This window comes from Falco punctatus (genome assembly GCF_963210335.1).
Source record: "Falco punctatus genome assembly, chromosome: 10".
Lineage (NCBI taxonomy): Eukaryota > Metazoa > Chordata > Aves > Falconiformes > Falconidae > Falco > Falco punctatus.
The window spans coordinates 19,674,440-19,699,210 of record NC_137590.1 but is presented as its reverse complement, the minus strand read 5'-3'; the positions used below and the strand labels follow the sequence as shown (position 1 = coordinate 19,699,210).

At 52.5% G+C, this 24,771-nt stretch overlaps 1 protein-coding gene across 5 annotated transcripts; it reads right to left on the bottom strand.

The window, feature by feature from the left end:
* Positions 1-5,107: 5,107 nt before the first annotated feature.
* Positions 5,108-24,574, bottom strand: RAB3IL1 (RAB3A interacting protein like 1). Of its 5 annotated transcripts, none has more exons than XM_080404864.1 (12): positions 24,241-24,493; positions 21,636-21,687; positions 18,898-19,132; positions 18,309-18,404; positions 16,670-16,747; positions 15,897-16,112; positions 12,350-12,478; positions 12,135-12,247; positions 11,221-11,244; positions 9,264-9,363; positions 8,175-8,241; positions 5,108-7,765 (listed from the first exon to the last, which is right to left on the bottom strand). In XM_080404864.1, the coding sequence occupies exons 1-12, from the start codon at positions 24,356-24,358 to the stop codon at positions 7,683-7,685; spliced, it is 1,311 nt and encodes a 436-aa protein (XP_080260990.1). In that variant the 5' UTR covers positions 24,359-24,493; the 3' UTR covers positions 5,108-7,682. The 5 variants fall into 5 exon arrangements, with proteins under 5 accessions (XP_080260990.1, XP_080260992.1, XP_080260989.1 ...); XM_080404866.1 differs by lacking the exon at positions 24,241-24,493 and adding an exon at positions 23,115-23,275; XM_080404863.1 differs by lacking the exon at positions 21,636-21,687 and having other exon boundaries at positions 24,241-24,574.
* Between the last annotated feature and the right edge of the window lie 197 nt (positions 24,575-24,771).

The following is a 24,771-nucleotide window of genomic DNA, read 5'->3' as shown; positions in this document are numbered from 1 at the left end:
TCTTGCAAATGGAAATTAATGCACTGGGGGCCTATTCTGGCTTCTGATGATCCTGCCAATTGCTATGTAAACCAGCACAAAGTCCATCTGAACAGGCTGGCTGAATTCAGCCTTCCAGCTCAGCCCAATAGCCCTCGCACAAACAGAAATATTGACACGATAAACAGCAAAACCAACCTCTTGGCTTCCAGCACCAGTGGCACCACAGGGATTGCTCCTATAAGGAACATGTTGCCTTGGCAGAGCTGACCAGCCCCAGCCCTCAGTGCCATGTGCACGTTTAGAGTTGTGCCAGGACACTGACTTCTTCCCAGCAGGGCCATGCTCCCCAAGTGTTCTAAACTACTGGAATTTCCCCACAGCTGATACAGCGCTGCCTATTCTACAGTAATCCTCACTGGTTTGATAGATTCATCCTAAAGAAAAGTTACTAGTCATCATGAGAGCTTTGAAATAGCTGACTTCTTTGAGGCCACCTGCTTATCTTCTCCATTCTCCTTGACTGTACCTGAAGCAAACAGAAAATCTTTCATTTGTTGGCTCCTGGAAACATACATCTCTCTGCACGTGTGGGGACAGACTGACCGACTGTGCAGACAGGCTGATTTACAGCCCCGGGCAAACCCTGAGTGACTTCGAAGGCAGGTAAACAACAAAACCAGCAGATCCAGGCAACTGCCATGAGCAACCAGATTTCTAGGTCTCTTATCCTAGTTTCTCTCTTCTTGCCATTCAAGGTCTCCTAGATTCTTAAATACATATTGACATCTAAGTACCAAAAAGGACCTCATTGTGCGCAACGGTAACCTCCATCAGAGATACAAAATACCCCTTTTCTCTCCCAAACCCAAGCTCCTTTGCAGTCCAGGTCAAGGTGCCTCACACTGGACCCGCAGACCCTTATCCCTCCCCGCCATGGATATAGGCACAAACGCTCACAGCCCCACATACAAGCAGAGCGAACATAGGAAGCATACACACACATCTCTGACCACTCCTGTGAGAGCTCTAGATAGCAGCTGTCCTACATGGTGGCCCCCAGATACCCACTTCATGGTGGAAACTAATCATCTCCCCGTTTGGCAGATGGGGAAAGTGAAGCTCCAAGACAAGTGGCTCAACTGATACCCCCGAGGATAATCTACGCTTGAACTGGTGCAGGAAAAAAAAACCACCACAGGAAGATTTCTGGTCCTTTTGCTGTAACTGCCAGGCTACTCGGGTTTTGGTGCCGTACCAAAATGCCTCACATCCCACAAATTTGCTTATTGACAATACTAACAAACCTCAGAGGCTGCTGCCAAAGAGGCTGGTGGCCCAATGGACATACTGCCATGCTATGTGCACATTTGCCCTGGTGCATCTATATATCCCTAGTACTACTATAAAACATCATTACTCAAGCTGGCCAAGCCTCTCTGCGTGAGTTGTCACAGGGACACCTGAGGACCACTGTCCCCCACAGCACAGCTTTCTCCAGTCCTACAGTTACTAGAGCATGTCCAGGGCAAACAGGCAGCCCGCTCCCACTTGCCCTTTCTCTCATCAGCTCCAAGAAGAGGTCAAGGTCACACACACACACACAAGATCTTTTCTGCTTACAGAGCAAGGGGGATCACACAAAGGCTGATTTATGGACACGGAACTCCAGATGTGACATAAAACCACCTTTGTGCTTTATGGCAGGGAAAAAACATTCAGGAGGGAGAGAGGAAGGAAACAAATGTGCTCTCCAATGGTTTTGCTCATTGTCCTTCAAGCAAGTCAGCCACATCTATGAAGGCAGGTGTTTGAACTGCCATCCCTTTGAAGTTTCTTTTTTGGCCCAGGACAGGCAGGCAGGCCCTATACCATGGGACAAACGGGTGCAAGGAGAAATGCTGTTCACAGAGCAGCATATACAAGAGAACCCAGAGACTCTGTCCAAAGGACACGGAGAGGGTCTGGCAGCTACACCATGGTTAATTTCTCAGAGGGAAAACAGCAGGAAAGTGCTGGTGGAAGAGGTGGGCAGATGGGGATAAGGGACAGATGTCTTCTGCCCAGGGAGGTGGTGGAATCAACATCCCTGGAAGTGCTCAAAAAATGTGTAGAGGTGGTGCTTAGAGGCATGGTTTAGTGGTGGACCTGGCAGTCCTGAGCTTATGGTTGGGCGTGATGATCTTAAAGGTCTTTTCCAACTTAAATGAGTCTATGATTCTATAAGCTTAGGAGCCAACCTCATGGCTCAGACGAGCTTCTGAGCAGCAATCCCTACTGACGCTAGTGAGGACATCACACCTAAAGACCCAGACACAGCAAAATATTCACAAGTCCTTCACCTGGCCATCCTCACTGCTTTGCAACATCCCTCCGGCTTAACCAAGAACCCCTGAAACCAAAGCCTTCCGTTCCTTCCCACATCACAGACTTACGGTCCCGTTGCAACCACCTCGCACCGGTTCCCATTGCCAGCAGCAGAGGAAGGCTGCAGAAATACACCTGCCAAGAGGCTGCAGAAGACAGGCCAGCAGGTGTGATGGCTTCACAGAGGCAGGGGCAGAAGCGATGCAGGACCCTGGAGATGCTCCATCCTGGCAGGGCGGAGAGCGAGGGGGGACTGGTCTGCGGTGCCCTCTCGCGGCTGCCTGCCCGTACTGCACGGGGACGGCCGAACTCGCTGCGAGGAAGATTCTTGTTATTACTTTTAATACAGACTCTGTAGGATCCTAAAAAAACAAACCCCAAAACAAAATTATATCCTTTTCTGCATTTAGCTCTCAATTCAAAATATAGCTGCTTAATGCCGGCAGCTGGGGAGCTGAAAAGCAGAGAGCAATTTTACAGTCACAGAGTCACAGCACGGTCAGGGCTGGAAGGGACCCCTGGGGGTCACCCAGCCCACCCCCCTGCTGAAGCAGCTCCCCTAGAGCAGGCTGCACAGAGCCGCGTCCAGGCGGGTTCCAACGTCTCCAGAGAAGGAGACCCCTCGGCCTCTCTGGGCAGCCTGGCCCAGGGCTCTGCCACCCCCGAGGCAGGGAAGTTCCTCCTCACATGCAGATGGAAGTTGCCGTGTTGCCGTTGGTGCCCGTTGCCCCTTGGCCCGTCGCTGGGCACCGCTGAAAAGAGCCTGGCCCCGTCCTGCTGGCACTCGCCCTTAAGGTGTCTGTAGGCATCGATCAGAGCCCCTCGGTCTTCTCTCCTCCGGGCTGAGCAGCCCCAGCTCTCCAGCCTTTCCTCATCAGGGAGATGCTCCATCCCCTCATCATCCCCACAGCCTCCGCCGGCCCCTCCCCAGTAGCTCCCTGTCTCTCTGGAACTGGGAGCCCAGCACTGGGCACAGCACTCCAGATGTGCTTCAGCCACCCGAGCGCAGCCAGCAGCCCACTCCAGACCGTCAGGGCAGGGACACGAAGGCACAGCTTTGAGCCTGGCAGGAGGACAGCCCCTCTGATCCCTACATCCTACCTGCTGTTGGCTGGGGGGCTGCCTGCTACCTCCTCCTCGAAGCCCCCATCCATCCATCCATCCATCCAGTTCCTAGCTCTAAACACAGCGTGGAGCAGGTCATGGTGATGTTTCTGTCACTCTGCCACAGCAGGCACTGGCGACTGGGTCTCTGCGTTGCACACAAACAGGAAAAGCAGCTCAGGCACAACCACCCTCGCATCACGCACAAATCCAGGGAAGCCCGTGGGGGTTCAGTGGTTTGCTGCCCTGTGGTGGGGAGACCCTCAGTGCTGGGCACCCTCCCAGCCTCACCCGGAGACACAGTTCCCTGGAGCTGGTCTTTCTCTTACTCATCCTTGTGCAAGTTTACCCTCGGTGCAAAGGGTGGCCCCAGCTCCCAGACCCATCATCACCATGAGGTCTAATGCCTTTTGCTGTTCTGGCTGTACTTCTGCTTCGTTTCCCAAAAGCCTTTGATGTTTGGCTTTTTCCCTCCACTGCCATCACTAAAAGATGACGACAAGAAATCTTCCATGTTAATGCCCACACCTGAACACAGGAGAGGAGCAGATTATTTTAGTGAAACCAGAGCAACCCAACTTCCCAGCCTGAAGAGTCTGGAGCTGCTGCTGCAGGGCAGGCACACCGTGTGCCTGCAGCCCATGGGCATCTCTCCCTTGCGTTCACCTCTGCTGTGGCACGGAGAGCTGCATATGGGCTGGAGCCCAGGGAACCCAGCCACAATCCTATAAAGCATGAGAAAAAGACTACAGCAGCTGGATCTACCTTTGGACAAGAAAAGACAACTTTTTCCAAGTCAAGTTGCAGCTAAAAGCAGGGGAATTACCTGAACAGCAGGAGCAAGCTCAGGCCCCGGTGCCACTACAGCACACACTTACCAGCTCCTGCCCAAAGCCCCAGGCCCCCGTGCAGCCAGGGAAGAGCTGCTGAAGGAGCCCATGGCCCAGTCTCCAGGGAGGAGAGACATCCACTCTACACACGGGTCTGCTGGGAATAGCAGTTTCCAAAAAGTTCCCACCACAGTTCTGCCTCCTCCTGCCTACAGGAAAAGCAGGAGATGGCTCAGTTCCCCAAGGAAGAACCTCCTCGAGTTAACCAGCCTCTGTGACAGTCAGCACATCCACGTAATGCTCCAAGCCACTCAGCTGAAGCAGACCACAGCTGAGCAGGCTGAGACCTTAGTGTCCCTTAGCAAGAACCACAGTGGCCTTGTCACAAGTGTCCCCCGTGAGGGTGGTGGGACACTGGCCCAGGCTGCCCAGAGCAGCTGTGGGTGCCCCATCCCTGGCAGTGCTCAGGGCCAGGCTGGACGGGGCTGGGAGCAGCCTGGGCTGGCGGAAAGTGTCCCTGCCCCTGGCAGGGGGGTGGACTAGGTGATCCTTAAGGTCCCTTCCAATGCAACCGTTCTGTGAAGAAATACCTGTACAAAACCACTGGTTGCTACCAAAATACTATCGCTTAGTCCCTTGGCGAAGCCCGGGCGCAGCCAGCTACAGGGGCATCAGGAGCAGAGTGAAGAAAAGCATTAAAACCCCAGTCCCTTGGGTCTCACGGCGGCAAGAGAAGCACAAAGCACAACACCAGCCAGACGCGACTCTTCTCTTGGCTACCGAGCACACGTGCCCCAACCAACCCAACCCTAGAACTGCAACCAGACTTTTTTTAAAGAGGTTAATAGCAAATGTTTATTTTCCTTTATGAAAGAGCAGGGTGCAACCATCCCGCTGTTAACGGAGTGACTTCATATTAACTTACAAATTGTTCTGCTTTGTTTCAAATGTAAGACCACCTTATACAATGCATTTCTCTAGTTCCTTTCATCTCAAAGTGCTTTACAAAGTGACACTGGGGGGAGGGAGAAATCCCACAAACCAAAGCATCTTCTACATAGGGAGATCATCTCATTCCCAGTGCTGCAACGCAGCCACGTCTGTTGTGCAATGTAGCAGCTAATGGCACAGGACACATAGAGATCAAAAGGCCAGGGAGAACATGTACAAGAAGCTGCCATTGCATAGAATTTACCCGAGCTAAAATCTGCAGCTGGGGGAAGACATTTCTGTTTTCTTCTCTGGAAAAGCTGATGTCAAATTGCCACAAGTCTGCAGACACCACCATAAGAGAGGCAGGTTCACCACTAGCTCAAGACCCAGCCAGACTCTTACCCAGAGATGTTTTTTCCAGGCTTTTACTCCACATTTGAAACACATCCCTTTGGTGAAGAGCAGCAGACGTACACAGCCATCTAGCTAGGGTGGGCAGCATGAGCTGGGTCACTCAGCTGCAGGAAGCAAAAGCAGAAGTGGGGTGTTAGCAGGGACCGGGAGGTCAGCCCTTTGAGCTGCAGGTGGATTCAGAGCTAGTATGTATTGCCAGGAATGTGCTCTCCCAGCTCTGGGGGTGTCAGCTCCGGTTTCACATAGCTACTAAGCCTTGGCACACACCACCATCTGCCAGCATAGCTCTAAGGAAAGGAGTACCCTGAGGAGCAACTCAGCAGCATACTGCGAGTGTGCTCAGTGACAGGAAAGCTTGTGCTCACGGGTGTCTTCTGCAGGAAGGTTTTCTCGTATCTGCTGTGAAGCTGTCCTCGCATCAGAATCCAAGCCAAAACTTCTGCCTTCCCTGTCTATTCCTCCCTCCCCTGGACACAGCAGCTCAGTTATTTTTCTTCCACTGAAGACAGAGTTCTTACTGTAGCATCTCTTGGGAGAGGATGAAACTTCATGGAGCTGAGGATGGTGATCTGGTTTCTGGGCACTAACATGCTAAGGTGAGTTATGATGAAGGCAGAGGGACTGGGTGACATGCCAGTCAAGAGCGCAGAAACACCACATGAGATGAAAACCCCAGGGTGGGTGGTGGCTAAGCCAATTCCACAGTCACTGCAAAAAAGGCTAAATTGGCTACAAAACACTGTCATGGCTTTAACACAGCTCTGTGCAGACAAGCCTGGGTCCAAGCTCAAGCTGTAGCGGGCCTCAGTGTGCCAACAGCTTTGGCAACATCCCTCCCAGCACAGAGGGGCACACAGGGACCGCAGCTACATCCCTCACGCACGCAGACATGGCTCAGATTTCCTCACCATGGAGGGTAGCCCAGAAGCTGGGTTTTCCAGCGGACACGCATCTCTAGGTCTGATGCAATAGCGGGGAGGAAATCTCTGGGCCACTGCCCAGCTGGGCACGCTACTTCTGGAGACATGAAGAACCCAGCCTGGGACGATGGTTTCTATCTAAACAGCAGGAACAGCACTGTGCAAAGCTCCCTCAGAGCAGGAACAGCTCCGAGGCATGTCTGTGGGTAAGGCTCGTATCTAAGAGCACCATGGGCGACCTCTGCGCCAAGGACTGTCACAGGGCACCACCCGTCAAGGTCTGCATCTGTGACAACTGCAGTGGATTCTCCAGACCAGGAGAGCACATCCTGCACCGACTGCAGCCAGGCTGCGGCCAACTGTGAGCAATGCAGTTGCCCTGCTCGCTTTCTTCTGCCCAAGGCCCCAGGTGCACGGCTCTGGCCTCTGCTCCGGCTGTTCCCCCTGCCTGGATCACCCCGTGCCAAATCGCAAGCTAAAAGCGGAAACAAATCCCTCTTTGTGACTCGGTTGGCAGAAAGCTTTTCTTGCAGGCTCCTTTAAAAGGAGCAAGGAAGTCCTTTGAAACAGACTGTTCACGGCTCTCCATAAGATTATTGCGTGCTGCTGGCATTTGCAGGGCTGTTAGGGGGGGGAAGTGGTCAGCAGGTGCACAGCTGGGCACAGCACCTTCCACCCCAAAGAACGAGTGGAACAGATGGACAGACAGCCAGCATCTGTCCTGAAAGGCTTGCTTACAAAGAAGGTCCAGGACTCCTGCCCTGCACAGGGCTGGCCTCAGACTACGCCAAAGCAGATTGCATATAAAAACAAAAGTTAAAAAAAAAAAAAATGGATATACACTGCATATAGGAGACTCCATAGAGGACAGTCTATAGACAGCCACCACGGAGCAGCCGGGGCCAGCCCAGCTCCGAGCAGGTAGCTTGGCAGCTGCATTCCAGTCACAGTTGGAGAAGCGGGACAGCTGAAGGTGGAACTTGTGCTTCTTGCTCCTTGATCAGCTTCAGGCAGAAGGAGGGTGGGGAAGGAGTAAGGCCCATCGCAGGAGAGGTGCTGCGTTCATCTGTCTGGCAGACCACGTTTGACAAGCCATTCATACGGGAGCAGCTTCCTTCCGTGCTCAGGCCACTGCTTACATCTCACTGGGATAAAACCCAAGTTTGGCCAGAGACATCTCCCTCCGGAGCCGCATGACCTCCCAGTACATGAGCTCCACTGTAAAGCAAAACGGGTGTGGGGAAGAGCAGGAAGAAAAAAACCACCAAAAAATCAGTAAGCAAGGCAGAGCTGGACACCACCGCATCCTATGCTGTGTTCCCAGTGCAGCCCAGCCAGGGTCACCCCCAAGTGAGGGAAGCAGATGTGCTGGAGGGTCCAGCAGGACAGGCCCATCAGGTCACCCCCTACCAGCACCACCCCAGGACAAAGCTCCCAGCAAAGAATAGATGCACCTATTCCTCCCGCCCATGCCTTTCTTTTGTCATTTAATTGTTTCTCAATAACTCAGGGAGTTCAGGGTACCCCAAGCTGGCCTCATTCTTGTGACACTGAATAGGACCTCTTAACCCCTCCCAGGGGCCCACAGAAGGCAGCCCCACCACAGCCCGTTACTGTCCCCTCTTACCGTCCTGCCTCACCAAGCCCTGCTGGATATAGCGAATGTATGTGAAGAAGTTGCACACGGCTGTGATCTGAGGGAGAGAGGGGGGAAAACAAAACAAAACAAGTCAGTTACAGAACTGCTTTGCCTGTCAAGAGGCTTGCATAGCACCCAGCAGGAGACCTCTTGGTGTTGAGCACCTGAGAAATAGTACCACATACCATCAGATGGAAAGAGATTGGAAGAAAGCTGGTTTATAAAAGAAAAATAATCAAAATTCTGGACAGCTGCAATCCCATCCCAAGACAACACGCTGTCCATATGACACACTGTGGAAGAACTCCAGTCTACTACACATTTGAGACATAAGTAATCACTAAATATGGCAGCAAAGTCCATGATCTTCCTTCAAAGAGCACTGTTTGCTGACTAAATGAAAATCTTTGGAGTTAAAGGTTTGTGCAGGAAGTGTATGTGCAGGGAGGTAGGAGTGTTCATGACACATCAGGGTACTTGGGTGCAAGTGACAAAAATTAGTCAACTTAAGTCCATACACAAAACCAACTTTTTGTCTCAGAAATAGTCACATGCTGTAGGATCAGCTCTTCTGACATGCAGCTCAGGAAAGAATAAACTTCTAAAATACTCCATTGAATTAGAGCCCCACCAGCAACATTAACAAATCATTCACCTTCTCCCTTCCCTCCAAAGAAAGGACAGCTTGTTCTCATAACTATTTGAGTCACTGATCTGTACTGGAACAGTAACAAGGGCCAGCATTTGAAAAGCAGAAAATTACTGTGTTCTACAAAGGAGAACTAAAAAAAAATAATAATAAAGCAAAACAATCGAAGCCTTGTACTGAATCAAACCATGGAAAGCGAACAGCCTGAAGACAGTTGCCTGAAGGGACAGGAGGCAGAGCACTGGAGCATGAGGCAGGGCTACAGACCTGTACCCTAGTCACTGACCAAGAGCCACCGCAACCTCAGGAACAAACTCAAGCCCCACAGGTCTTCATCAGTTTGAGGGCTGACCCTCAAGAGCTCCTCCATCTCAGGGCTTGGAACAATTTTGGAGGGTTGAGGCACCCTGGGAAGGTGAAGGACTCACCCTGGCCCTGCAGGATGGTGAAATGTAGTAGTAATTCCCAGAATCTCCCAGCATGATGCGGTGCTTGCAGGTCCTGGGAAGGCCACTCAGAGCACATTTCCTGCAGGCAAAGGAAAAAACACTTCAGCCTTCAACAAACCAGTGGCACAGCAGAGCACAGCAACTCACCAACCTCAAGACTATCCCCAAGTGGGAGCTCAGAAGCCAGACCTGAGTCAGTCACCATGAAGCTGAAGAAACCATGGCTGGCACGAGCCTTTTGCTCCCAGAAAGGTTCCAAAACAGCAAATTTAGGAGACCTTAGGCTAAATATCTGGAACCATTAATTATTCCATGCCGAAGCAAACCAAGGCTGTACCCTTTTCCAGGCAGACAGCCCAACACAAAACCACAGAAATTAAAGAGGTGAGGCTGAAGCAGAGTGTAACGAATGTCATCTGGTCTCAGCACATCTCCTCCATGTTCCAGGCAAGGATTTTGCTGAAGAACTTCTGCTCAGGTGTATCTGCTTTCCTGATGGGATGCAAACATGCTGGCTGGGGACTAAACCTGGTCTCAAAACAGGTAAATCCAGCATTTGAGCAGAATTTGCTCATGCTGAAGACTGAAAACAAGCCACACTGCAGCCTTTATGCTAGGCTCCTATTAATTAATTTGAGTCTGATCAAAGCTACTCTAGTGGAAGCCACATGGAGTAACTTTGTACTGACTTCAGCGGAATTTGGGTAAGTCTTGCAGCTCCTAAGAACAAGCCAATCCCTTCTTGTGTAGACAGGGAAGAAGCTCGGCTTCACAACGGTAAGACTGCAGACCAAGTGAAGAAAATAGTCTTTTCAAGACAGCTCAGCTCCCCAGGGAGACCACCAAAAGATGTAATCAGCAAGGGTGCTGATTTTTTTTTTTACATTTCCTTCCGTTATTTGCAGGACAAACTGTTCCCAGCACCAGCCAGTTGCCCTTCCTTCATCACCACTTAAAGCAGTAAAGTAGAATTTTCTGATGCCTAGTCATCACCACGTTCCCCAGAGACTTAGTGCCTGCATAGTGGGAAGAGGGACATCACTCCCCAGCCACAAAACACTGCTCTGTGGGCCATGCAAGATGACAGCACGCAGGAGGCAGATGTTTCAGAGGGCTGAGCATGTCTCTGTGCTTGCTTTCCACCGCTGCCAAGGCAAGTCCTAGCTAAGGGTGGAAGTGCGGGCTGTAAACGTTCAGAGGCCACGAGCAGCAGTCGCTGACCAAATACTAACACAACTTAAGGAGATTAAATTCTCAGAAGGTGCAAGATGACCAATAACTCTGTAAACAAGGCATTTTAAGAGGCCCTATGTTTGAGCATTGCAGCAGACTGGCAAAGTGCCTCCTGTTGGTCACCCTTGGCTCGGCTGGTCCCACTCGCCGTAACCCCAGCTGTCACAGCTGTAGCTGGAAGTAACCTAAATCACAGCATTTAGGCACCTGCCCTCCAGCACTCTACACACCCCAGGGGCGTTTTGCTGTGCATGCCATCATGAAAGTCAGTTGTCCTAAGCACCTGGCCAGCATTTTGCTCTGATGATGTACAGGCAATGTCACACAGCAACCAACTGGTCCCTGCCTGTCCAGGCTCCTCGAACTGTTGCACTAAAGTCTGTACAGTAGGGTACAGACCAGTAGGTCTGGTAGGTCCCAGCTTGGGCAGGGACCCCAACTTTCTCCTTTCTGGTCCACAGCACGTCCAAAGTTGCCTTAAAAATCAGTGTTTTGCATCTGGGAAACAAAGGGGAACAAGCAACTCTTGGGTCCTTTATTGTCAATAGCAAAATTCCTGCCCATCCTGCTTGGGTGGAAATTGAACAGGGTTAAAAAGTTAGCTTAGTTCAGCTCTAGCCTCAAAGCTGCTAAATCGCACTAAGTTAGTAACTTGTTAATGGATTAGAGATCTTTGATCACTAACTAAAAAATAAACACTTACGTTACAATTTGTGACCGGAACCCACTGTGAAGACACAAAAAAAAAATAAAAAAAATCAAAAGGAAACCAGTAAAGATAAACACAGGATGGGTTGTTCTTGGAACAGACCTGACACATACTCATGGAATAATTTGCCTGAGATAAAAGGTAGGAAACCTGCACGCAAGCAGCATTTACTGTTACAAGAACACCTTTGCTTAGGAGGTGCTCTGCTGGACGGAACAAAGACCAAGAGCCCTGACCAAACGTAAATGCAATAGCTGAATAAAATCCCCTAATTTCATCCGGAATATCATGTTACTCTTGCTAGTGCTCCTATTCTTTGAGGCAATCTCAAGTTGTCTGTCACATCCGATACAGTCACACAAGCTCTGCAGCAAACATAGCCCCAATTTTGATGGCAAGGTTACAGCATTAGGTGGGGAAGATGAACGCAACAAGAGCAGATCTCTTCTGACCGAGGCTCAAACCTGCCTGATGTACCAGCAAGGTCGGGAGTGCAAGGTGAGCTCAAACCTCACCACAAGATGCAAGAACATGAGATAATGCAGCTCTGACTCAATCCTTTCACCCTAAGTTATGCACAAACACACCTTCAGAGAACATTAAACGAATTGCTGCCTTACGGGGGGAAAAAAAACCCAAATCCTCTTCCAAGCCAAGGGCACTAACGCATCACTAGGTTATTCCCCAAAACAGCCAGCTACAGTGCATCAGCTAAGCAGAGATAATTCCCCTTGTCATGCAAAGAGTCGAGCTAAACTACCACTGGTTGTAGGCTAGGAGAACACTCCGCTGAGCCCTTTGAACCGCTCACCTCAGCTGACTGAGCGAGGCCTGGCCAAACTCCACCAGACAGTACAAAAAGACCAGCAGCAAGGAGAGGACAAGGGAGCACAAGCACAGTTCCTTACTTTGGCCCACCACACTCCTCTGCTGACACGTTCACCACAGGCAATGTCTGGGAAGCAACCGGCTCAATGGTGAGGGTGTTCTGCTCCACAGCCACGCGCACCAGCTCCGACAGCTGCAGCAAAAAGAAACGAGTGCAGATACAGACGTGCAAAGGTCACCTCCGTAAAGGTGCTGCCAGACTGCAGAGTCTTGGTCCTCCTTTTCCAGAACTCACCTCCTGCTTCGTGAAGTCCAGGCAAGGTCCTACATCTTCACGATAAATTCTGTCCAGGAAGGAGCAGGATTTATCCAAGGTTGGAGATTCCTTCCAGGCCTGGAACTCAGCAAATAAAATGGAATCGACCTGCAGAAAGTGTCCAAGAGGAGCGGGAAGAGGGAAGGTAGGTGGAGGGAGAGGTACCGTATCAGAAGGTATCTGTTACTATGCAGGTAACCTAAATACAAAACATTTGCTTTGGTATCGGGAAGGGCTCAGACATCACAGAAATGTCTGAGGGAAGGTGGCTTGCCCTGGGGACCGTTCACCTCTCGCCCATCAGCCGTTCAGCACCAGACTGACACAGCCATACTGGGCTTATTCTGCCAGAAACCTGCAGGCACCTCCCTATCCCATCTTCCTCCAGCACAGGGCAGCACCTCCGCTGCAGGAAAGCCATCACACAACCACCAAACAGACCAAGTGCCCACTCAGCCCACAGCATGAATGACAAGAACAGCTGAAGGGCAAAGCACAGTGCCAATGCACCCAGGGCACAGGAGGCAGAACCCTTCTGGAAGAAAAGGATTACTGCAGAAAAGGATGAATTGGTAAAAGCTATTAATTAACAGCCATCAGCAGGACTACACTCAGTGAGCCCAAGTATGAGCTCACAGGGTATGCCAGCCCTTTAAAGACCACTCCAAGCCCAGAACTCTGGGGTCGGGGGAGTCGTAGAAGTTAATGGGAACACTGGGCAGCCATACAGGCTCACAGAGGCAAGCCAAGTGTAGGAAAGGAGGTCTCCCAAAGGGAACTCAAGGAGTAGGAATAGCTTTCCTCATTCTAATGTCTGTTCATTGCCTTTTACAGCTGGGCTTGCAAGTGTTATCACTGCTCAGCAAGCATGGGACCCAGGACAGAGTTTGCTCCCACCCCCTGAACCAGCATGAAGGCTGCCCCCGGCCATCCCTGTCCGGCTGAAAATACTTCAGTCCTGGAGGCTCTCTGGGACCTGAGATTTAAACCCCAGATGGATCATTAGCCGAACCACCAACCCAACTGACAGGGCATCTTAATCCTTTCACCCTAAGTTATGCACAAACACATCTTCAGAGAATAAACAAATTGCTGCCTACATAAAAGGTCAGCAAATCCTGTTAAAGCTGCTGAAAGGAAAAACAAACTAAAGAAACTGCTCAGCAACACAAAGAACATGAGTGAATGAACAGAGCTGAAAAAGTCTGGGTTCTAGCACGCTCCCTCTGCGATATGGAGACTGCTCACCTGGTACCAGGAGACAGCTTCAGAGCCATAAGATGGAAAAACAAAAACAAAGGAAAAAAAAAAAAGAAGGAAAAAAAAAAGGACATTAGCATAAAAGGAAGCTAGAACTGAAAGGCTGGAAGTGTGAGAGGTAACGGGTCCCACCTGTCCCCAGGTTACCTGCCGCAAGGAGGAGGAAGCATCTGCCCCCAGGACTTGCCAGCCTGGTTCGTAGGTGAGGTGGATAGCCTTCCCGGGGATGATACAAAGGAGCAGAGAGAGGAGAGCGGGTAACCCAGACTTGGAGGGCAGAGGAAGAGACAGACAGTGAAGGAAAAGCTTTAGAAAGGCAAGAAAGGGAGGTAAAAAACATGAGACAAAACAGAAGTTACAAAGAAAGGCTCAAGTCCTCTCTTCCAGGGAACGAAGCATGCTGCTCAAGACATCACAGGGCCACAAGCCACACTTCTGACCTCAGGCTGACGTGCAAAAAGGCAACAGAAATTCCGTCATTCTTAGGCCTATTTTAAGACCGGGCACATCTTTTCCATACAGCACCAAGCACCAACTCTCTGAACGCCAGGTTCCTTTTTATCACCTCTCACATAGGCCACTGAGGAATTCAAGAGACAGAAACTAACAAGTTCACTAAAAACCACCCCATCCTCGATACATAAAATTATCAGTCACTTTGGAAGATGTAGACCTGGGATTTTAAACCCCAGGATATCTGCACTACATGGAAGTTGCCTGCAAGAAGAAATGACAGGTCCCAATATCCAACAAGCAAGTTGCTTACAAGAGCCAGCATTTCTTTAAAGGTCACCAACATGAGCTTTGTCGAGACTGAGCCAAGAACAGCAAAATGAACTACCCAGTAGGTAAAAGTTATCTCTGCTTACCAGAGGCAGAGGGCAACTTCTGCCAGTGGTTCACCGAACTGGGCATTCGGTTTGGAGCTCCTCTGCTTTGACTGGAGGAATGGTTAGCACTGGGAGAGGTCACAAGCCCTTAAAAAGATTACAACCTTTCTCTTCTCAGCCCTCAAGCAGATTCTAGCTGACTGCATTTGACTCCAGCTTCCAGTGTATCTGGCCTGTTATCTGCTTGACCACGAGAGATCAGTGCAACAGGCCTTCACAGTTACTGAACTGATTTTTTCCTTTGGCTTCCCTTCTGACATAGCCTTTTCCTCTCTGCCTGTGAACAGAGTTAAAGATCTTCATCTCTTGTTGCTATTGCTGCCTCAGGGCAATGGCTACAGCCACTGTTGCCCGAAGCATTTCATCTAAACTCCAGCAACAAGAGCACTGCGCAGAAGCTGGCAAGGCACGGTCACCGAATCCACTGCCAAAAGCAAACGTTACTAGTGTTGCCAGCATGGTCCTGTTTGGCAAGAGGATTAATTTCACGAGTGGCCCTTCTGCAGACGTTCTCATTCAAGCCAAGTGACCAGGTGCCTTCTTGTTCCCTCACCAATTCTTCATGACAGAGGCTGCGGCTCCCAAAATAATCACTATTACCCCACCATATTCTCACCCATTTTCATTCTTCCTGACACAGTGCCATAAGCTGCCTCCTTTCTGCTCCCCAGACAGCTGTGTACACATGTGGCTAGTGGAAAGTTCCCAGGAGGAAAGGTCCTGTTAGCCAGAAGGAGCGTTACTTACACCCATGGTCACGGCAGGGGGGGGACTATTAAAGGGTCTCCAAAGGGAATTAAACAGAGTTTGTTTAAAAGCTATTCACAAACGCTTTGTGCACTTCTCTCCCCAGTTCCTTCCAGTGAGGAAGGAATTAAATAAAATTAATTGAATACAGGCTCTGCAAAGAAGAGGAAGAACAGTGACATGCCCAAGAACAGAGAACAAGTGACAGAGACTACAAGTTGATGGAGGTGTCCTGGTGTCCAAGCCAAACTAGGCAGAGAGAAGAAACAACCACAAATCATGCCAGAACAGGTAGTGGACTCAGCTGCCAAGATGCAGCAAATGACTGACTTCTGCTCAGCAACTCCTGACATATCCACTCCCAGATCTGTCTGTGCCTTCCAGGGATCCCATCCCTCAGCTGCTTCCTCTAGCAGCTGTCCTGACGCAGCCTTTAACATCCTTCCCAGAAGAGGAAATCTCTGCAAACGGAAACCCTCCAGAGCCTGTCTCAGCACAAATTTAGGGAACAAGCCACATTCTGCACAAACAGCTTTTCCCAACACTGAAACCACAAAGCTCTCCAGGAAGCCCGAGTCAGAAGCCGCAGGGCTCCCCCAGCACAGTGGCAGCGAGTGGCCCTCACCCACCTCTCTGCGCTCATGACTGACTGGCTCTGGAGTCACGTTCTGGCTGGCAGCCGAGACCATTGCACTGCTGGTGCTTTTATTTCGCCCGTGGCCCTTCCTGAAGACAGCTTTGGAAGGGCTCTGGAGCTGAGGGTGCAGCTCCCGGTTTGGAGAGGAAGGTGTAGATGTGATCACCAGCGTCTTCAGAGCCGTTACCTCTGCCTGCAGCATGTCAATCTGAGGAGAGAAGGCAAGAGTCAACTGCACCTCCAGCACTGCTGAGCTTGAGCTTGCTGCACCCCACCAAATGCTAAAGCCACAGGGAACCAGCTACGAGCCCACAAAGACATGAAGCCTTCACCCCATTATCCCAAATGCCCACCATCACCCAAAATTTTACACAGGGCTCAGCAGCAGCTGTTTGGGAACCCATCCCTGTGCTCCTCAGTTTGAGTGTATTTTGCCCCAGGCTCTCTCCAGACCTAATAACCCAGAAGAAACTTCTGTCCTCAAGAAGGAACCAGCTGAGCAGCAGCCTTGCCAGGAAATTCCCACCACCCAGCCCCCTGCTCTACCTTCCCCACCACTGCAGCAATCAAACAGCGTATCATTTCTCTGTGGTTCCCCCTCACTCAGTGTGAGCTGGAGAGCAAACAGAGCAAAAGCAGCATCTCAGAGAGACCGAGATGCAGCACTTTACTCCCCTCCAGCCACCAAGCAGCACCACGGCCGGGCTGGGCAGGGACGGCACTGACCTAGCACAGAGATCAAGTCCCAGAGAGTGCAGTTCTCACCTTCCCCCGTGCCTCCCTCAGCTGCTTCTCTGACGCCGCCTGTTTAGTGTTTGCTTCTCTCACCATCTTGTGCGCTTCCTGGACCAGAGAGAATTTTAGTCTCTGCTGCAAGCCCAATTCATAAAGCCACCAGGGCAGGCCAAAGCTCGGCCGCATCGCAGGCTCTGGGCAAGCAAGCAGAGGGACAGACACCACTGCCACATTTGAGGGTTTTACTCTGTCAGCTGTGAAGAACCTGCCCCCAGAATTTCCCAGAGCAGGCTCAGTGCCAGAGCCTGGAGTGCCTGCTCCTTCTAGGAGTGTAGCTGGCTAAATTAAAGAGTTCAGCTGGCTGAGTCCAAGGTCATCTCTTTCACTGATATGGGCTGCTGTGACGAAAGCTAGAAGCAGGGGCCTGCCCTTCCTCACCCTTGGGAATTGCTTTAAAGCTGAGGCTTTAGCACTAGCACCCACACACGTGACATCACAGCTGCGCAGCACCCGCATCTGCACCCCGTCCAACCCCTCTGCGACTGACCTTGCCTCAGACTCACTCGCTTGGCTTCCTGACTTGATCTCAGGCCCGCACTGTCACTGCAGACTTGCTGTCTGGTCACTGGGCTGTTTTCTGTCCCTGAATGCCATCTGTGGCACTGATCCTGATCCAGACTGGCCGCTCCATGTCTTGGCTCCTCACTGGCAAGGTCACTGCTCTTGCCGGGCTTGTTATCGCACTTTGCTCCCACTTCCCTGGCGGAGCAGCCACCCTCACTGCTCGGGGCATGGCTGCAACGCAGCAGGAGCTGTAGCTCACGGGGGACCACACGGCAGAGGCTAGCTTAAAAGCTTTTTCCACAGGAGGAGGGGAGCAGTGCGAATCTCAGCTGGGGCATCCCTTCAGCCACTGCCTAGAAGCGGTCTATCCAAGGCCACCAAAGGAAGGGGATGGCCCTCAGCTACGTTATCTTTTAAGTTCACCCTGAGCCCAGGCAGCCGTTATCTCCAGGAGAGGGATGCTCTTTTGGCCCTCACACACAGCACCAGCCTGTGTTTCAAGGGTACAGATAGGCTCTGGCTTTCCTCACTGCCCAGTCAGATCCAGACATTAGAGCTGCTAGTAAATGGGATTTTGCCAGGATAGAGCTTGGCAAGGGTTACGTTACAAAAGAAACAACCAACAGGCCTTCTGAACACACTGCAGCAGAGTATATGAGGACACCCTGCTTGTTCCCACTCCCAGCGAGGGCTGACACGAGCCAGGGAATCATCTGTATTACACAGCAGCTGCTGTCCAGACTCCAGGGCAGGCACAGGAGAGGGACAGGGAGCTAAGCTTAGCCCCAGCTACAGGCACCCCCCCCATCTGTTTTGGCTATCAGATGTACAGACCCAGAACTACTGTGCTCTTTATGCCACCCCACAGCTGCTAGAAGGGGAAAGAAATGCATGCAAATGCTCCCCAGGAGCAGCTACATGCCCCTCTGCCTTGAGGCTCTGCCTGCAGCACTGCCCAGCTCTGCTTCTCCAAGTGGGAAAGAACAACAGAGGAAAGGAGGAAACTGTGGGAGGAGATGGATGGGAAGTTCAGGGAAAGATTGTCTTAAAGGAGTCGGACATAAGCTTAGCTTAAGAAATGATGGGAAAAGGAAGAGGGTGGTACTTCAAATAGGCTAGCTGTTAACTCCTCTAGTTCCTGCTCCAGTTGTTCTCTGACTTTTGACAATCTCTCGCATTCTTTGTCCTTCAGCTTCAGCTCCTGTTGAGGAAATGGAGGGACGTGTGAGTTCACGGTGGGCCCCAGCAGTGCTGACGCCTGCCCCCACCTGTCTACCACAATCCTTCCTCCCCACCACAGGCCCAAGACTGCTGTAACTAAGCTCCATAGCACACTCTGTGCGACCAAAGGCATCCCTCCACAAGTTGCAGCAGGCTTTTCAGGCTGGAACTGCTCATGTGCCATTTCCAAGGAGACTCCATAGCAAGCACTGCCTGCCTCAAGCTGCTTTCTGCAGCAGGTTTCCAGGACTAATTTGGATGTCAGCATAGAGGCTTTGGGTCAGCCTACCGACTGATGTCTTGTCCAAAGCACTTTATGGCCCCCTCAACCAAACCTCTCTTCTTCTGCCTGCTCCAGACTGCATCACAGCCACATTCAGACCCTGCTCCCCTTGGCATCACCTCTAGGAAAACCCTTACTGCTCAAATCTGTGCTACCATCCTCGAGTGTTCTCACAAACTCTGGGCCTTACCTTCTGCGCTTTGTGCAGCTCTTCCTTCAGGAATTCAGACCCCTTTTCACGGATCTCCACCGAGGAGCTGCGTAGACGCGACACATTGAGCTGCTCAGTGGACTGGGTCTCATCCACACCTCCAGCATCCTGCCACGCGGCCTCTGGCTCCTCCTTGCTGCCTTTGGACGGCATTAGTGGCTTCCAGTGTCCCACAGCTGGTTGCTTCTGACTGTCTTCCTCAAAACTGGCCTGGCTGTGGGGTACCAGCACAGTGAAACTTTACATGTGGCTAATTCCAGCCTTCCTCCAACACAACACACCCACCTGCAGCCTCCGACAGGCACTGAAGGAAGGCAAGGAGGGTGACAGCGAACGAAGAGGGCAGCAGCAGCTGCACCAGCCCCTTCACTCTGCACACAGGCACTGCCTTCCTGCTGAAGTGCTTCACCCTTTTGGCATGAACTGTTTCCAGCAACAGGAGAGGAGGTGACGGTTCAAAATAAAAACCTTGGGGGAAATCTCCACTCCTATCCTGGGATCTTTAAGAGTAACACCAAATCCAGGTTGAGATGCCCAGCCTGCGCTCCTTTTAAGAAGGGCTGGTTTCTCAACAGCGAGTACTCACAGACAATTCTGGACACACAAAACTTAGTAGGCAAAGCAATGCTATTAGTAACTTCTGATTGGGTTTTTATTTTTTTTAACCCTTCTCAACCAGCACGTCCCAAACACTATTAACTCAGGATAAAGCAGAACTATGGACAGCTGCTCCAGGAACTTCATGCTCACCTGCTTTCAGAGAGAAACAGACTGCAGCTGGCTTGTTTAGGACTCCAGTTTACACCCAGTAGACCTAAGTTCAGAGACACTGCTTCCCCAACTGAAGGGGAGTAGCAAGAAAAAGCGAGTACAGCTGTCCCATTCCCCAGCAATATACAGATCCTAATCCCCTCCACCGCCAACCCAGCCTTCCTCTCCCCCAACCCTGCTTCAGAGGGGAAGGATCCATTTTTAACCTACTGGTTTCCCACCAAAGTCTTCCACAGAGCTGTCTGACAGTGTATTTCCATTGAGCTGAGACGAAGCCCTGGTTTTTAGTTCCAGTGGCTGGCAAGTACGGATGTCCTAGAAAGAGGAGACCAGAAGAGCCACCCAGGACGCTGTTCCCCAGTGCTCAGTAGGACTTTGTCAGCTGTCAGCAGACTAACAGAGACCCTGGAAGAGGCTGATGAATTTAGTACACTTTGCAGCTGCTGGGGTCTTTTGAGAGGAACACGTAGGCTTGAGCGCCTGCGTGACAGGGCACGACAATCATAGCGTTGCCTAGAGCACGTGCATCGCCCCTTCTTCATGCACTGAACTGCCCTCACGTGGTCACTTGCCATTTGAAGTCAGCGGGAGCACGACCAAGCCTCTCACACATGGAAGCTTTCTATCATGTCCAGCCACTCAGCAGGACACACACACGCTGCATGACAGATTAACCTGCTGCCAGTTATCTCCAGATCACAAGCCTCAGCTGAGCTGTGGTGCTGTCCTCCATGCACAGCCCCAACCGCTCCTGGCTACTGCTTCCTGCCCACTACTTTCTCCTGCAGAGAAACGATCACCTTCTTTTGCTTAGGTTCACATTCTCTTCTTCCCTCCTCCCAGTCTCTGTATTTTCCTCTCTTGAATTTGCCCTACCTCCTGTATTCCAGCTAGGCCACACTCTTCCCCCTCGCTCTGACTTCAGTCCCATACTGGGCTTATCTCCTCAGGCACGTGCAGCTCAACTGAGCCTTGTTCACCCCCATCTCAACACAAAAGGCAGTCAAACCATGAGACCCGAGTACTGACAGGCCTTTTTCCTCCTAGGCTATGTCCCCTGGCAGCAGCGTGGTGCTACCACCTTTCCTACTCAAATTGTTCCCTTTCTGCCAATCCTGCCCCCACTTCAAGCTATTCAGGACAACAGTTGTCCATAGCCATCTTCCAAAGGAAAGCAGCAGCAGCTACCAGCTAATGCAGCTCAGGTGCCACAAGAAAGCATGTGGAAAAGCACACGGGGAAAACTCTCTGAACCCTCAGAAGACAGGAGGGAGCACAGGACCACCCCTGCTGCCATTCCATGCCAACTGGACAGTATTTGGACTACAGAACTGCGGGAGGCAGGCATGAAGTGGGTATCACAGATTTTGTTGACCTCTTTGTTGAACAAAAACAAGTGAAAGCACCAGAAGGACGGTCACACAGCAGTGCTAAGGAGGCAGGAAAGGACAGAAATTAACTAGCACCCATTGTCTTCCCCTGGTTTTACTGAACATTCACTGGGAAGACCTAGAAAAGGAGGCTCACCCTGGTGATACTACTACATTTGGAAGTGTGGAAAATAACATAAAAGGGTGTGTTGGGGAAAGGGCAAGAAAAGGAAATTAGTTTTGGCCAGAGGGAAAAGGACAGACAATGCCTCCAAGCAAAGAGCACCCTGAGCTATTCAGCATGCGGCACTGCGTGACAAAAAGCAGTATGCACAGACATGGAGGGATACACCTGACTGAGGGAGCCATAAACGGAACTCCTGGGCTGGCAGGCAACTACAGTGTGAGGTGCGAGAGAGCAAGTGTGAACTACGTGGTGTGCAGAGCGTACAGTGCCTGCTGCATCCAGTCAGGCTGCTCTGTTGGCCCGTTGGGTTGATCAGGGGCAAGGCAGAACTGCACAGAAGAAATAAAACTGTTTAGAAAGGTCAAGACTAGCTAACACAGATCACTTACCTAAACAGTGACATCGCTAACAGGATGAGGAGGTCTCCAAAGGCTCCAAACACTATGGAAGGGGAGAAGGATCAAGCAAGAGAATTACCCGTTAAAGAAAGGTGCAGACTTAACGAGACCGATTCATCCCAGACTTCAGGGGAGGTTCTCTGCAACGGATTTGCCATGGGGCATGTGAAGCATGCCAAACAGAGAGGTCTGTTCAACAGTTAAACCGCTTCTCAGGTGGCACAGCGGAAGCCCTCCCTGCTGTGGACTTTTGAGATGAGGGTAAGCTGCAGAGAGCACCTCCCTCCAGGTACTCCTGCATTAGACAGCAAGCATGCCAGGAGGGATCCAGCCAGTCCCAGCAGCTCCAGCTTCGGTGAGCAGAGCGAAACAAAAATCAGAGCATAGAGCAAAAGCTAGAGTCAAACCCAAGCAGCTAGTGGGAAAAAAAAATAAAAAAAGAAAAGCAGCAAGGAAAAGGGCCATTTCACCAGTCCACTAAACTAGTGAGACAGCCAACGTAACCCATAAATAACAGGAAGAAAAACACAGCGTTGTTTCTTTATAACTCTCATGTTCTCAGATGAAAGTTGTTTGTCTTGGGAGACAGGTATCCCAGTGTATTTCCATGCGCTGTGGAAGAAAGCGGGAGGACACGGAGGAACAAAACAGTGCCACCCACCCTCCGTCATGCCAAGGGACCTAAATTCCTCTCCTGAAAAATCCTCCCATCTTCCAGGACGCAGCAGCACACCCGCCACGCCGTGCACACGGGATCTCCCCGGGATCCCCCCGGGATCCCGGGCTGCGGGGGCTCCTGCCCAGCCCAGCCCCATCTCCAGCATCCAGCCGGGGGCTTGGAAAACACCCTCAGGGACCAAAGCCCCACCGCAGGCACTTGCTGGTCTGACTGGTGGCCGTCCTTCCCGGAAAAACCTGCTGTATCCCAAAGGTCCCACACTGACAGGGGAAATGCAAACTTAAACAAGGGGAAAAATAAAATAAAATATAAAAAAAAAGCACCAAAGCTCAGAAGGTTCTGAAGTTGCTTTCTGTCGAAAAAGCAAAAAAATGTGCAGGCTCCGCACTTTCTCCAGCGGGCCCCACGCTCCTGCAGCGCTGATCCCACGCGGGTATTTCCCGTCGGAAGAGCCGGGGGGTCCCCCCGGTCCCCCCGGTGCCCCCGGCCCTGCGCAGCGGCGCCCGCTCTCCCCCGGGCGTCCCGCAGCCCCGCCACCCCCGCGCCTCCGGGCAAACCCACGGCGCCGCGTTGCCGCAGCGGCCGGTGCCCCCCGCCGTGCCCTCCCGCCCCAGGGCCCCCCCGGTCCCGGTCCCGGTCCCGGTCCCGCCCCGAGCCTCGGCCGCAGGCAGCTCGACACGCCGCGTACCGGCCCCCGCCCCGCTGGTCCCGGCCCTGCCTGCCGGGAGGGGTAGGCCCGGCCTCCCCCCGCCAGCCCGCAGCGCCCCCCGCCCGCGGGGTCCCGGACCTACCCCCGCCGCATGCCGGGTCCCACCGGCGCCGCCGCTGCTCACGGCGGGGCAGCGCCCGCCGCCCCCATGGCCAGAGCCGGAGCCGAGCCCGGCGCTGCGGCCCCGCCTGAGGGACGCGCTCCCGCCGCCGGGGGGGGTGGGGGGGCCGCGGGGCACCACGTGATCCCGGCGCGGCTCGTGCGGCAGGGGGCGCGCCTGCGCGCGGCGGCGGGGCCGGGGGGAGCGGCGGGGCCGGCAGCGGGCAGCCGGGGGGGCGCGGGGGTCCGGCAGCCCCACCGGGGCAGGTGTCCCGTCCCCTGAGCCACCAGGTGCAGCGGCTTCCTCAGCCACCTCGTGCTTTCCCTTGAGCTGCGCCTGCCCCGGCAGGAGATCCCACCGGCGATCCCACCAGCCTCCCCTCCGGTAAAGATCCAGGGTCGTTCCCAGAGCTGTGATCCAACGGAAGAGTTTGCAAGCCCAGTGGAAGACCCAGGGCACAAATGCAAACCTCGGACCCGTCCATGTCCCGATGCGGGGCTCCCGACTCAGGATCCTGAGATCCCACCACGTGCCCGGGGAGGACAGGCCTGTGGTCATTAGTGGTGGGGCGGTGGTGGGACTGGATCAGGGATCTTTAAACTCAGGGTTCAGGGAAAGCACTGGGCTTTCCATACCCTCACATGAATAAGACAGTCGGTCTCGTTACTGAGCTTCGACCTTTGGATGCTGTGGCTCCCGTTTTCAGCCAGCTCATCCTCCCAGGTGCTGTCTCCAGGAGGCTGCGGGAGCAGGGCAGCGTTCCCAGCAGATAAGAGCAGTCATGTGGCTGCCCAGATCTGCATCCTCTGCAAAGCAGTGGGAACACACCATTCTCCCTCCTGCGTCACCACCCGTGCCTGCAGGAGCCCCTCTGTCCAGGGGGTGCACAGCACGTTGTCCCCATCCCTGGGACCACGTCTGCCTGCTGGGAACAAAACAGGCAAAGCACTCCTGCTGTTACCCCAATCTCACAGCAGATCCCACAACCACCTCTGCATTGACAGCACTGCAATTTTGGTGACATGGGACCAAGAACCATCCTCACAGGTCACCCTCAGAGTGTGTTTTCCAGATTGGTCCTTCCCTCACATTTCCCATCACATCCTACCTTGCCATTGCCCTGGGCTCTCCTCCGGGCAGCGGTATCCCCTCCGAGCCTTTGCACCCCGGGGCAGCTCCCCTCCTGGTCTCAGCTGCAGGCAAGTTAGCCATGGGGATCCTTCCATCCATTGCAGAGCACCGCTGCAGATGCCACATGGGGAGCAATTCTCTGTCCCAGCTTCTGCTAGGTGTCCGTGTCATCTACAGCCCTGCCCTGCCTCATGGCCAGGACCCACAGTGACAGCAGGGGCCAACCCCATGCTCTGAAGTCCTGGAGCGAATTGTTTGAAAGATTTCTGTCGATGGTTGCAACCTTTGTTATCTTCAGGGAACTTTTGGGAGGAGGGGAAAGATCTTCAGCTTCGCACGGCAGCACCAGAAGTAATTAGTCTTTGTACTTATTAACTCCCAAGGCCTGGCTGGCAGGGACAGAGGGTCCTCAGATTAGAAAGGCAGAACCGCTTCCAGGATCCAGCAAAGGCAGGAAGAATGAGAACTGATAGAGCAGATAGGAAGCGTTAAGAGGGGATGTGCTGGA